The 12,695-nt window shown below is 23.1% G+C and overlaps 3 protein-coding genes across 4 annotated transcripts; 1 reads left to right on the top strand and 2 right to left on the bottom strand.

Annotated features, from left to right (window-relative positions):
- The first annotated feature begins 28 nt into the window (after positions 1-28).
- LOC102680545 (phenylalanine--tRNA ligase alpha subunit) lies at positions 29-3,132 on the top strand. Its single transcript, XM_006623663.2, has 8 exons — positions 29-243; positions 509-849; positions 911-1,132; positions 1,239-1,354; positions 1,431-1,615; positions 1,676-2,037; positions 2,129-2,230; positions 2,417-3,132. The coding sequence occupies exons 1-8, from the start codon at positions 103-105 to the stop codon at positions 3,027-3,029; spliced, it is 2,082 nt and encodes a 693-aa protein (XP_006623726.1). The 5' UTR covers positions 29-102; the 3' UTR covers positions 3,030-3,132.
- Positions 3,133-3,577: 445 nt separating this feature from the next.
- LOC102681965 lies at positions 3,578-5,192 on the bottom strand. 2 transcript variants are annotated; one of them, XM_006623675.2, is made up of 3 exons: positions 4,894-5,192; positions 4,141-4,373; positions 3,578-3,684 (listed from the first exon to the last, which is right to left on the bottom strand). In XM_006623675.2, exons 2-3 carry the CDS (start codon positions 4,357-4,359, stop codon positions 3,604-3,606), a joined length of 300 nt encoding a protein of 99 aa, XP_006623738.1. In that variant the 5' UTR covers positions 4,360-4,373; positions 4,894-5,192; the 3' UTR covers positions 3,578-3,603. The 2 variants fall into 2 exon arrangements, with proteins under 2 accessions (XP_006623738.1, XP_031370077.1); XM_031514217.1 differs by having other exon boundaries at positions 4,141-4,387.
- Positions 5,193-7,598: 2,406 nt separating this feature from the next.
- LOC102681750 lies at positions 7,599-10,478 on the bottom strand. The gene is made up of 5 exons (XM_006623674.2): positions 10,101-10,478; positions 9,275-9,614; positions 8,760-9,023; positions 8,495-8,674; positions 7,599-8,257 (listed from the first exon to the last, which is right to left on the bottom strand). The coding sequence occupies exons 2-5, from the start codon at positions 9,611-9,613 to the stop codon at positions 7,889-7,891; spliced, it is 1,152 nt and encodes a 383-aa protein (XP_006623737.1). The 5' UTR covers position 9,614; positions 10,101-10,478; the 3' UTR covers positions 7,599-7,888.
- Positions 10,479-12,695: the final 2,217 nt, after the last annotated feature.

The following is a 12,695-nucleotide window of genomic DNA, read 5'->3' on the forward strand; positions in this document are numbered from 1 at the left end:
ATATATTATTATTATTAATATTTTATAGTATTCATGTATGATTCACGTGGATCTTTCACGTGGTCGTTTTAATGTAAAATATAAATTATTATCTCTTCAAACATGGCAAAACAACTAACTGATCAAATATTGGATTATATAGATAAGTACGGAAAATTAAATTCTTTATATTTGGCTGAAGTTTTTAAAGAAAATCATCAAAAAATTATTGGAACTATCAAGAGTCTTGAAGCAGTTGGTGATGTAAGTTAACAACAAATTATATATATTTATGTGTGTCATAATTATATGTTTTTATAATAATGACTTTCAAAAATTATTATTTTTAATTTTAAAATGTTTTTAAAAAAAATTATAAAAATGCATATTTATAAATAAATTTATCGAATTTTTGGAAGAAGAAATTTGATTATAACCTTAAAGTTTCTATTCTCGTTTTTTAAATTTTTTTATTATAAAAATGTTATTTAAATTACATTTTATTTTATATTTTATATTTTCATTATAGTTAATTTCCACTAAGCAAATTATTGATAAGAAATGGGAATTAACATCGGAAGGTCATCATGTAGTAAATTATGGAAGTCATGAAGCAGCAATTTATAATGCAATTCCTGATGATGGAATGCCACAATCTGAAATTATACAATCAATTCCTTTTGCAAAAATTGGATTTTCAAAAGCATTACAAGCTGGATGGATTGTAATTGACAAAAGTAATGATATACCTATTGTGAAAAAGAAAGCAACTTCTATTATAGATATTATACAAAATAATTTAAAGAATCTAACAAGTTTAACTGATCAGCTTAGAAATGATTATAAAAAGAGAAAATTGATTCAACAAGTGTAAGTTTTTTATTAATTTAATTAAAAAAAAATTATATTACATAAATAATTTTCTTAACAGAATTATTAAATCTATACAAGTAGAAAAAGGTCCAAATTTTACAACAACAATTGAAAAACAAGAAACAGAATTAACTGCTGATTTGTTAATAAATGGTGCATGGAAAAATAAGAAATTTAAACCATATAATTTTGCAGCACTTGGTACTACTCTTGAAGTGGGTCATTTGCATCCATTGTTAAAAGTAAGAAGCGAATTTAGAAAAATTTTTTTAGAAATGGGGTATGTAAAAGAAAAAATTATTTTTATTTTTCTTATTTAAATAAATTTTAAATTTTGTATGCATGTTTTCAATATTTTTTTCTTACATATTTTTTTCATTTTTTAGATTTACTGAAATGCCAACCAATAATTATGTAGAAAGTTCTTTTTGGAATTTTGATGCATTATTTCAACCTCAACAGCATCCAGCAAGAGATGCACATGATACATTTTTTATAGCTGGTATATTTTATTAATAAATTTTTTAAATTAAATGTATTTATATGGATAATTAATATAGATAAAATATTTATTTCAGAGCCATCTCACAGTACAAACTTTCCCATAGATTATATGGAAAAAGTAAAAAAAGTTCATAGTGAAGGAGACTATGGATCTCTTGGTTATCGTTATGATTGGAAACTTGAAGAAGCTCAAAAAAATGTTCTTCGTACTCATACAACAGCTGTTAGTGCACGAATGCTTTATAAGCTTATGCAACAGGTAATTAAATAAAAAATTTAAATGTCAATTTAAAAGTTAAGAAATTCTTATAAATTTCAGAATAAATTTAAACCAGTGAAGTATTTCAGTATTGATCGAGTATTTCGTAATGAAACTTTAGATGCTACACATCTAGCCGAATTTCATCAAATTGAAGGTGTTATTGCAGATTATAATCTCACATTAGGTGATTTGATAGGAATTTTATATGAATTTTTTAAGAAACTTGGTATTATACAACTTCAGTTTAAACCCGCGTACAATCCATATACGGAACCTAGTATGGAAATCTTTTGTTATCATGAGGGCTTGAAAAAATGGATAGAAATTGGTAATAGTGGAATGTTCAGACCAGAAATGCTATTACCAATGGGATTACCTAAAGATGTAAATGTAATTGCTTGGGGATTATCTTTAGAAAGGTAACAGAAAAATAATTAATATCTGTATAATAATTGATATCTGTATCATGAATATATTATTAAATTTTTAATTATATCTGTTTTTTCTTAGACCAACTATGATTAAATATGGGTTAAATAATATACGAGATTTAGTTGGACCAAAAGTAGATTTGGAAATGGTTTACAACAATCCTATCTGTCGCTTAAACAAGTAAATATTTTTCTAATTATTATTAAGATATTTATGCAAATAATTACAATATTGAAATTAAAATTTATAATTTTATAATAAATTTTATAATAAACTTTGTAGATTAATTTTTTTTAATGTATAAAATTTTATTTATTAAATAAGTAAATAAATAAAATAAATACGATATATATACTTTTCTGACAGGATTAGTCACAATTCTTCTCAAACAAAGAAGCTTGAAGAAATGAAACAAGAAATAAACAAACTTGAAAGAGAATGTAAATGTATCAGAAAATTCGAAAAGCAAAAACTTGTTTTATTTTGTGATCCAAAACATCCAATCAGATTTATAGAACCATTTTTTCATTATGTAAAATCTTACATTAACATTTTTGTAACATCTCATGTACATTCCAATGTGCAATATTTTCCAAATGAATTATCAGATTTTTGTTTGGAATATAAAAAAGAAAATCAAGTTAATGACATTCATTTAACAATAATTTGGAAAGAAATTGGTATTGATCCTATAATGCAATTACCAGGAATGCATAAAATAATAGGCGAAATAAATATAGCGCGATATCTAAATCGCATAATTGAAAATTATTATCCACATATCTTACGTTATGAAAGCAAAGGTGTATTATATGCAAATGAAATAGATAACTATTTAGAAAAAATACATAGTTTTTTACATACTAATGTGCATCAAGCTATTCATAAAAAGTCACTTTACATAATGGGTGAAGATATATCCATTATAGATATTTTATTAGAATCTTGTGAAAAATATAAATTATGCAAAAAAAAATAATACATTGATAAAATTTTATAAAAATAAGATAACCTATTTTTGAATCTTTTATATATCTTATTATAGTTTATACAATTAAATTAATAAATAAAATATATATGTATATAATTAATTAAATATTCTTTATATTTCTGAATTGATTCTGATAATACTTTAAATAGTTCTGATTTTAATAATACTTAATTAAGTGGTTTGATAAAAAATATTTGTTTTAATTCTTTAAAAATTTATAATTTTTATGAATATGAGTTTGTATATAATGTGCATTTATAAATATTTAATATATTTAAATAATACACATTAAAAATCGATCAATTATATATATTAGTTGTTTGTATTTTGAAAACAAAATTTTAAATTATAAAGAAGTAAAAAATTCATTATACATATAATTTTGCATAATAATTTGCATAATAATTATATTTTTTTTTCAAATAAATTTAAAAATAATAAAATAATATATAAATATTAATATATAAATAAAAAAATATAAGATAGAATGATATAGAAGGATCTAGAAGAATCGTTATAAAAAATTAAAAAAAACAATTATTAAGAATTTTTTATTATTTTTTTATTTTCGAACAAATCCTGCATTGTGAAGAACATTATATACTTTTTCCCGTGGTATTTTATCTGTTTCACGATCGATTACCTATAATAAAAAGAAACATTACAATTATAATGTATCATTAGTTTCTTATTATAATATATCATTAAATTTTTATAAAGAAACACTAATAAAATACTTAAAAAATGATAATATTAGAATATTTATTAAAAAAATATCAAGAAATGATAATATAAATTATTAATATAAATTGATTAATATAAATTATTATTTTTTTCCACTAAAAAAAAAAACAGTAAATGAAAAGATTAAAAAGTATTAGAAGTATTAAATACATATTGTACTACGAATTCATAATGAAATGCGATATATCAATAAAAGATAGAGATAAAAAAGGTATAAGAGAGAGTAGTGAAGGTCATATTCTCAGATTTCAGAACTAAATCCATCAACCTCGTTTCAAAATCAATTGACACTTATTAATTATAATATGTTTTAATAATATTATAAAAAAAATATTAAAATTAATAAAAATTTTACCTGCATTTCTTTGTTGAAAATCCATGATTCTTTTGCGAGTTTGGCAGCAATTTGTGGATTTTTGTAAAAGTTATTTCGTAATTCGTTTGGTAAAGTGTTTTCTATCGCCGAATTCAGTAGATTTGCTGGATGTTGATATACGAATCCCGAGGGGAGATAGTATTGTGGTGAGGCCACACATAATTCCATCACGATCATAAGCACAATTATTATATTCATATTTGTGCAAGATTCTGGAAAGAGTAAACTTCGTCCACTTTAAACTAATAATTTTGTCATTTTAAAATTATAAAAAAGAGATGGTTTTAAAATTTTTAATTTTAAGTATTTTATTATAATCACTTTACCAAACAAGAAATATGAATCATAACGAGTTTATAATAAAAGATATTTATTATAAATTAACATATTAAAAAAAGAAAGGAATTTACGATAGCTGAATCAGTACTCTAATTCAAACTTTATATCTATTCTACACATGCGCTAGTACATCGCTCAAAATTGCACGAAAAAGTTTTTCTTCGTATATCACTTTTTTTATATTATCATTCAATTCACATGAAGTAAATATTTAATACAGAAATTTCAAGAGAATTTTATTATTTCTCTCATGAGATTTTGAGCTATACACTATTTATAATTATTAAATATGAGTTGAGAAATTGCTGATCCTCTTGACAGGAATTCTCTAATTCTTTTCTTGTATTTCGATCAATTCTTGTGATGCTGGATTTTCTGCGCAAGCAGACTCACCTTTTGAACATTTGATTACTTGATTCACAGATCTAGTTATTTCTCTTGCACGTGTCTAACTGAATTCAAGATCCGTTACAGTGTTACTTATATAGTAGCTGTTACTTCAATACAAGTTACTAAGGTTACTGTCGACGTTTTCTTGGTCATTATCTGTCTTCTGACTTGTTCTACCGACCTTATCGACGAGGTCATTCGTTCCTTCATTTCAAGGGTGAAGATTCCTTCAAATCGTAATCATTGCTTGCTTGCATTTATCTATGATCTTCCTGATTCTTGAGTGCTTTATTTATAGTAAGGGATATTGAATATTCGATATATCCAAGATAAATTTTGAATTATGTGGCATAAATCTATGAATTATAAACGAAATATAAAGAAAAGAAATATCTAATTTTTGTGATTTATTTTTTCATTAGAAAAACTGTAAGAAGATTATAAGTTTAATAAAGCAAGTAAATTTTAGAAAAATCATTTTAAAAGATTATTTTTATGAAAAAATATTTTAAGAAGTAATAAATATTTAAAATATAGAAGACTTATATTGTTCTGAATTAAATATTTATCAAATCTTTTTGTATTTTTTTTTAATTATTTTCTTTTTGAAAAAATTTTTTTTATTGTTTTTTTCTTTAGAAATTTTTCTTTAGAAAAAGTCTTATTCTTTTCTTCTTTTCTTTCATCATTGTTTATAACTTTTGAAATTTTTTACCTTAATTCCTTAATAATTCTATAATTATAATTAATTAAAAATTAGTCAAGAATTCATCAGTAAAATTTCTATAAGTGAATTATTATAAATCGATAAAACACAAATAAGCTGAATCATATTGTCTTGTATAGAATATTCTGAAACTTTTTTTGGTTTTCACTTTCTTTGGAAGAATAATAATTCAATAGGCGCGGCATTCGGTCGATTCACCAGTTTACGCACGATGAATATGTTAAAAGTTGTATTTTAAAAACAGTCGCTCGATTCAAATCAATGTGTACCATGAAATTTGGTGAGTGTAATGTTTCTACGTGCTTGGAAATCGATTTTATAGTATGTCAGAATTTTCATTATTTTTTAAATTTATTTATTCCCGAATTAAGCTATTACACATATTATTTTATTTATAGTAATCAAAAATAGTATTATCAAAAATAATTGCAAAATTCTATAAATAAGGAAAAATAATATTTAAGAAAATCGTATGTTTAATTTAAAAAAATAATATTAGAAAATTTTTAAATATAAAATTTAAAAATCAACTGTAATTTTTACATTTTTATATTTTTCTATTTTTTTGATAATAATAATCTTTTTCTTAAATTTTCTTTTTCTTTTAAATTTTTTTAGTGAAATTATTATAACTTAAAAATATAAGAAAAATTTTGAAATTTTCTAAATGAATTTAAAAAAAGTAAAATAAAAATAATAAAAAAAGTAATTTAATTATTTAAATTTAATTATTTATTATTAGTAGTTTGCAATTTAAACAAAAAATGTTAGAAGATTTACTAAATTATTATATTATGTATGTTCCATGATTGGTAAGCTAACTACTCAGATTCTTAAAGATTTTTTTGGTCAACATAGTTTTCCGGTTTATATATTATGCGTACAGGTAACATATGTGTCTTTGTTAATAATTGAATTCCGGTTACAATTCATTATATTATTATGACAAATTTATATATTGCATAGTATATATCATTTGCAATTTCAAGTTTTTTTGCTTTCCTTGTGCAGTAATCATGTAATCGACTACGCTTTCTTCTGTCACGTTCGAATTTCATGCAAATCCTTTTCGATTATTTACGGTAAAAAACAAGCAAGGGAACGAATATAGATATAAAGTCATATTTATTTAATGGTATTTAGGTCAATGTTATGTCCTTATAGGAATATCCAGAGGCAGTGGTTATCCTTGTCAAAATTGATTTGCCTGCTATAAGAAGTTATTGTTGACTTATTCTGAACAATGCATATGATTTAAAGAAATTATGAAAAATGTGAAAGAAAAAATAGTTATGCAAAAGTTATGCAAAGAAGGATACATAAGATCTTGTATTTTATTTTATAATTAGAACCTTTCACATTTTATGAGATTATTATTATGCACAAATTGATTGCGAAAAGTTGTAAAGCATTCAATATTGAACATATTTAATATCTTTTATATTTTTTTTTTAATAGTTATGTTTCTAGTTTAATTTTATCTAATTATTTTTATTCTTTTTTAATAATTATATACTTTATATAGATATTTTTAACTTTTATTAAAAAGAAAAAAGTAAAGTAGTAAAATGTTTTAAAATAAATTTATAAAGTTGTTTTTGAATTTACTTAATTTAATTAATGTAAATTTTAAAGATTGTTATTGAATTTTTAAATTTAAATTGCAAACCATATTTTAAGGAATATAATTTCAAATATATGAATATCTCTTAATTATAAAATTCCATTAATTAAGTTATTAATTAATTTTTTAATTTTTTTAATCTTTTAATTTCTTTATCAATAACTTAACAAAGTTTAGAAATCCTCCGAATAATTTCAAAATTTTTCTATACTTCAAATGAAGTATGAGTATAAGTATAAGAACTTTAAGGTTTAAGAATAGGCATAAGAAGTAAAACAATCATATTTCATTTTTTTATAGTTATAAACATTTTCCAAAATATAAAATAAATATAAAGTATACAAGGTTTCATTTGTTTATAGGATATAATTTTTTTAACAGAAATAATATGAAAAATTATTTCGATTTAAAAAATACAATTTTACAACATGTATAATCTTTCTTTTCATAAAAAAATTATAAAATTCTTTTCATAAAAGAATTATTTTAAAATTTTAAAAATTAATATAAAATCCTGTAATTTTAATTTCTTTTAACATAAATATTCAATCATGGACATAAATCTAATATAGCACAATATATATTCATTAGTTCTATTTTAAAATATCAGGAAACAAGTAACATCACAAGTCGTCACGATCAGTCGTTTAGTGATAATATTCATAAGCTGGCGAAATGGTTTTCTGATAAACTGGAACAGCAGCATGAGCAATCGTTGGTGCAAGAGCTTTTCCGATTACAGGGACAGAACTATGAACTTGAACATGATCCAAACGCGCAGTTTTTATAAAGGTAGGTTGTTGTACGGATACTCTTTCTATTTTCGTTGCTGGTTCCACAACATTCACTTCTTGAAGAGTTTCAATTGGTCTGCTAATCACGACACGTCTTGTAGAAACTCGTTCATCAGCTGGTTCCGCAGATTCCGGAGCAGGAGTGGCGGAAATTACTCGACCTCGAACCTGGCCAACATCTCCAATTGCTGATTGAGAGGGACCAGAACGACCGAATCCAACCTTTAAAAATATAATATTCATAAATACAAAATATGATAAATAAATATTAAAAATAAAGCTTTCATTTAATCAGATAATTGTTAACAAGAGTTATGTTGAAAAAAAGTGCTAATTAATCAAATTAGATAACTAGCAATTTTTTTATAATTATGTAATATTTTAAAATAATTTTTATAATAATAATTTTATAATAATTTTTATAGTAATATTATCATAACATCTTATAACAATAATTACCTCAGCAACATTACCACGAGCAGTGAGCAATTCGATCAATTTGTTCTGATTTTGTTGGTCCTGTTCAGGAGAGGAATTGGGACTGACGATAACACTTGGTGAGGGATCATGAGCAACGAGAGGTTCATTCGATAATGCACCGTTCAAATTAGTTTTTAATTGAGGTAAACTTCCACTAGCCTAGGAAAAAAGTAAATTTTAATTATTCATAAAGAAGAATTAATTAATTTAAATTAATTTTTAATTAATAGTTTAAACGATTTACCTGATTCTGAACATTGAGTTTGCGAAATTCAGGATTTTCTACTACAACAGTTTCATCATCATTAGAAATTGGAGCAGAAGAAACTGTTGGAGATGGAAGGGTTTGAGTTGCTTCGAAATGTTGGACTAAAGGTTGAATCACAGCTGGTCCTTTCTGAGTTTTGGAAGTTGGTTGATCAAGTTCAACTACTGCTGAGCCAGCTGGACGAACAACTACGCGTTCTTCAATGTCATAAAATTGCTTTTGAATTGCTGGACGACGTACCTAATGAAAAGTATTATTTTTTTAAGTTTTTAAAGTGAAATTAATAAAAGAAAATGAAAAAAATTTAAATATAAAGAAAAAGGAAAATTTGAAAATTATTCTTGTAAATGAAAGAAAAATGATAAAAGAATCTAATCAAAATACAAATTAAAAGAAAAAATGTAAAAAAATCAAATAAAGAGAAGGGAAAGTCATGAGGAATCAGTAAGAGAAAACAAAAAAATTATTTTTTAAATTAAAAAATTATTTACTTCGAATTTACGAGTAGAAACGGCCGGTTTTACCACATCTAATTGTTTTTCCAAAACAGCAGGTTGTGCTTCAATTTTAGTAATTGGTACATGAGAAACAGTTGGTACATGTTTGACGAAAGGTACAGCAGCCACTGCTGGAACTTGAGCAGCTGCATATCCAACATGTTGGGCTTCGACTTTAGCAGGAATGCTATAAGCAAGCTGAGCTTCAGGTTCGATATTATTTATATAAGTTACACCTGCTGGATTCAAATACGGCATCCTGATAGATACAAAGCCACCATAGCTAGTCTGCAGCAATGTCGCTACTACCGAGAAGAGAATTCCAAATTGCATTCTAGAATAATATGATAAATACCTAATATAGTTGATCACATATCATTTATAATATTACTTATATAACTTTAACTTAATTTTATACATTTTGAAAAGTGAAAATATAAATTTCTATATAATAAATATTTTGAAAAGAAATAATATAAAGAGTTTGACTTTAATATTTAAAAAAGATAGAAAATTTTTCCTGTTTCAGATAGAAAGAAATTGTTACTTTTTTAAAAAATATTCTGAAAAATTTATTTTAATAAATATCCATTCTCGAATAAAATTATCTTCATTAAAAATTATTAGGATTAACAAATATTCTAAAAATTTATTTTACATTACATAATTATTTGCATAATTTAGAATAAATTTCAAGTGAATTACTATAGAAGAAGAATTATTATGGAAATAAGAAAATTATCAATTTAAATATCCATCAGAATCATTGAACATGTAAAAATAAGTCTTTTGGCTAATCTGATCTCAAAATCAAAATTACCTTGGTCGCTAAAAAATGAAACGACGTTCGAATCAACGAAGGGGTGCAAGACTCTGTCTCTTCAGTGGCAGCAGACGTTACTTATATGGCCACGTAGTAAAGGGGGACCCCTTCTTACAAAACCATCGTTCCGGTACCCCTCCCATATGAACAAAGACTTAAAGTTGACCAAAACTGGGTCGATCTACTTTACTTCTCCACGTGTTCAATCTTCGAGAAACCTGCTCCCTCATAGGAATTGGCACTTATGCATCTCTCTTTTTCTATGACATGGTCATTAATTTCGGTGTTTCGCAATTTTAGATTGATCATTTGGAGCACCCAATTTTTATGAAAAATTATTTGCCTTGTTTTCGCTATAATATAAGTAAATCGATTCATTATATAATTGTAAATATTGGAAAAAAATGTATATATCGTTAAGAATTCATAAAATAACTTAATAATGATGTAATAACGTAATAGAAATATAAATAATTGCTTTTTAATTAAATATTGATTACTATTGATTCTTGATTGTGATCAGTTTGATTAATAAAAAATATTATTTATTGAAATTATATTTAAATTTAGTATTGAATTAATTATAAAATTAATTGTGAAATTAATAATTCAATATTAAAATTGATATATATTTATAATTTATTTCTATCAATAAACATTATCTTTTAAGCGATAAATCAATACATTATACAAAATACAATGAATAATTAAAATTTTTTTTTAATTTTTTAAAATAATAATTTATTTAAAGAATTACAATATGATTACAATAAATAATGATAGAGATAAAATTTTCTTTTTTTTTTAATTATAGCTTTTTTTTTAAAAAAAATATTATACTCGCATTTAATTGAAGAATTTTTACTTTTATCATAAAGAAATTAATTATGAGATATGATTGAAAAATAAATTTGCATCAATTCATCAATTTATAAATAGTAATAGACAATTGATGAATAGAATGGAACAATTTGAATGCTAAAGGATTACTGATAAGTGTTCGAAAGTGAAAACATTGAATTCAGTTTCAGTCAGGTCGATGCGCCTTTAGAATTCGATTGTTATTCATCTCATATATTCGAGGGTCCGTGTAAAATTTATCACTCACGAAATGTGGACGTTAAATGACGCGAGTTCCTGTTAAAAAAAGAGAAAATAACGTTTTTTGAATCAATTGTATGAAATCGTATCATTCCATTTAACATGACAAAGTAATCAAAATTCAATAATTAAACAATATTTTAATTTCATTTAAAGATTAAAAAACAATAGATACGATAATTTGAAATAAAATGTGTTTTATTAATGTTAAAAATAATAAAAACTTTTTTCTTTACGTAAGTTGTAAAAAGTTCACATCTTTTTATTTGCAATTGCTGTACTTATTTTTTCGATAAATGTATCAAGGTGATCTTCTCTTTTTTTTCTGGCAACGTACTTATTTTTTATTGGCAATTTTAAAGTATTTTATATTACATTTATATTCTCCTATTATAATTGTATAAGATTATTTTGAAAATGAAACATAGAATGATAAAAGTAGATTGAAATCTAAAAAAATCGAATTTCATTTATTCACTTATTCAATTATTATTTATGATTCGATTTAATATAAATATCTTCAATTTTGTTTCTATTACTATAATTTATTAATAATGTTAATAAGATTGTTTATTTCATTATTATATAAATATTATTATTATTATAAATTTTTTTATTATATAAATTTAATTATATTTCAAAACGTAAAATAAACATAAATTTACGAGTTTTACATCATTGTTATTATCGCAAGAATAATCGCGTTTTTAAATGATAATAGATTAATCTACAAAATCATCATCACTTATGTAATTTATCAAAAAAATAATATTTTTTATATTTGTCATTTAAAAATGATAACTAATTATTGTTTTTTTAATTTTCGATTCACATTATATATTAATAAAAATGATATAATTGTATAATAAAAACTGATTAAAAATTATTTATTTTGAGACAGTTATGCAATTATTGGTTTTAAATTTAAAATTTTTTATTTGCATAATCAATGAATTATATTTGCATCTTCTTTTAATAAATGTTCTGGTTTTTAAATTTAGTCTGCAAATATATATAATCATTTAAATCTTACTCAATACCTACTTATATGTGTATCAAGGTCAGGTATGGATCAAAGGAATGACGATCGATTTTTATCCTTTCGATTAAGATGAAAACGTTACGAAATTTTAATAGTCAAACAAAACTTCATCATCTCAATTTTTATTTTTTTATTAAATAATAAATCTTCTCCTTCTCGGTAATTTCTTAAAAAGTGATTTTTTTTACAAGTAAAGCTGTTTTTTTAGTTATTTTACTTGATCTAATTTCAGTTTTAATTTAACTTTATCATAAAATTATTATGATTAAAATTAATATTTGATTTTAGAGAAAATCTATAAAATATAATTATAAAATTTTATTAGACTTAAAAAAATTTAATGTAAAATTAATGTTTTTAAAATCAAATAATTTTTTTTTTAAATTAGCAACATGAAATAATAAATTGACATCATGATATTGAATCATTTTTTTGTAAACGTTATTATT

Source organism: Apis dorsata, unplaced genomic scaffold, assembly GCF_000469605.1.
Source record: "Apis dorsata unplaced genomic scaffold, Apis dorsata 1.3 scaffold_930, whole genome shotgun sequence".
Classification (NCBI taxonomy): domain Eukaryota; kingdom Metazoa; phylum Arthropoda; class Insecta; order Hymenoptera; family Apidae; genus Apis; species Apis dorsata.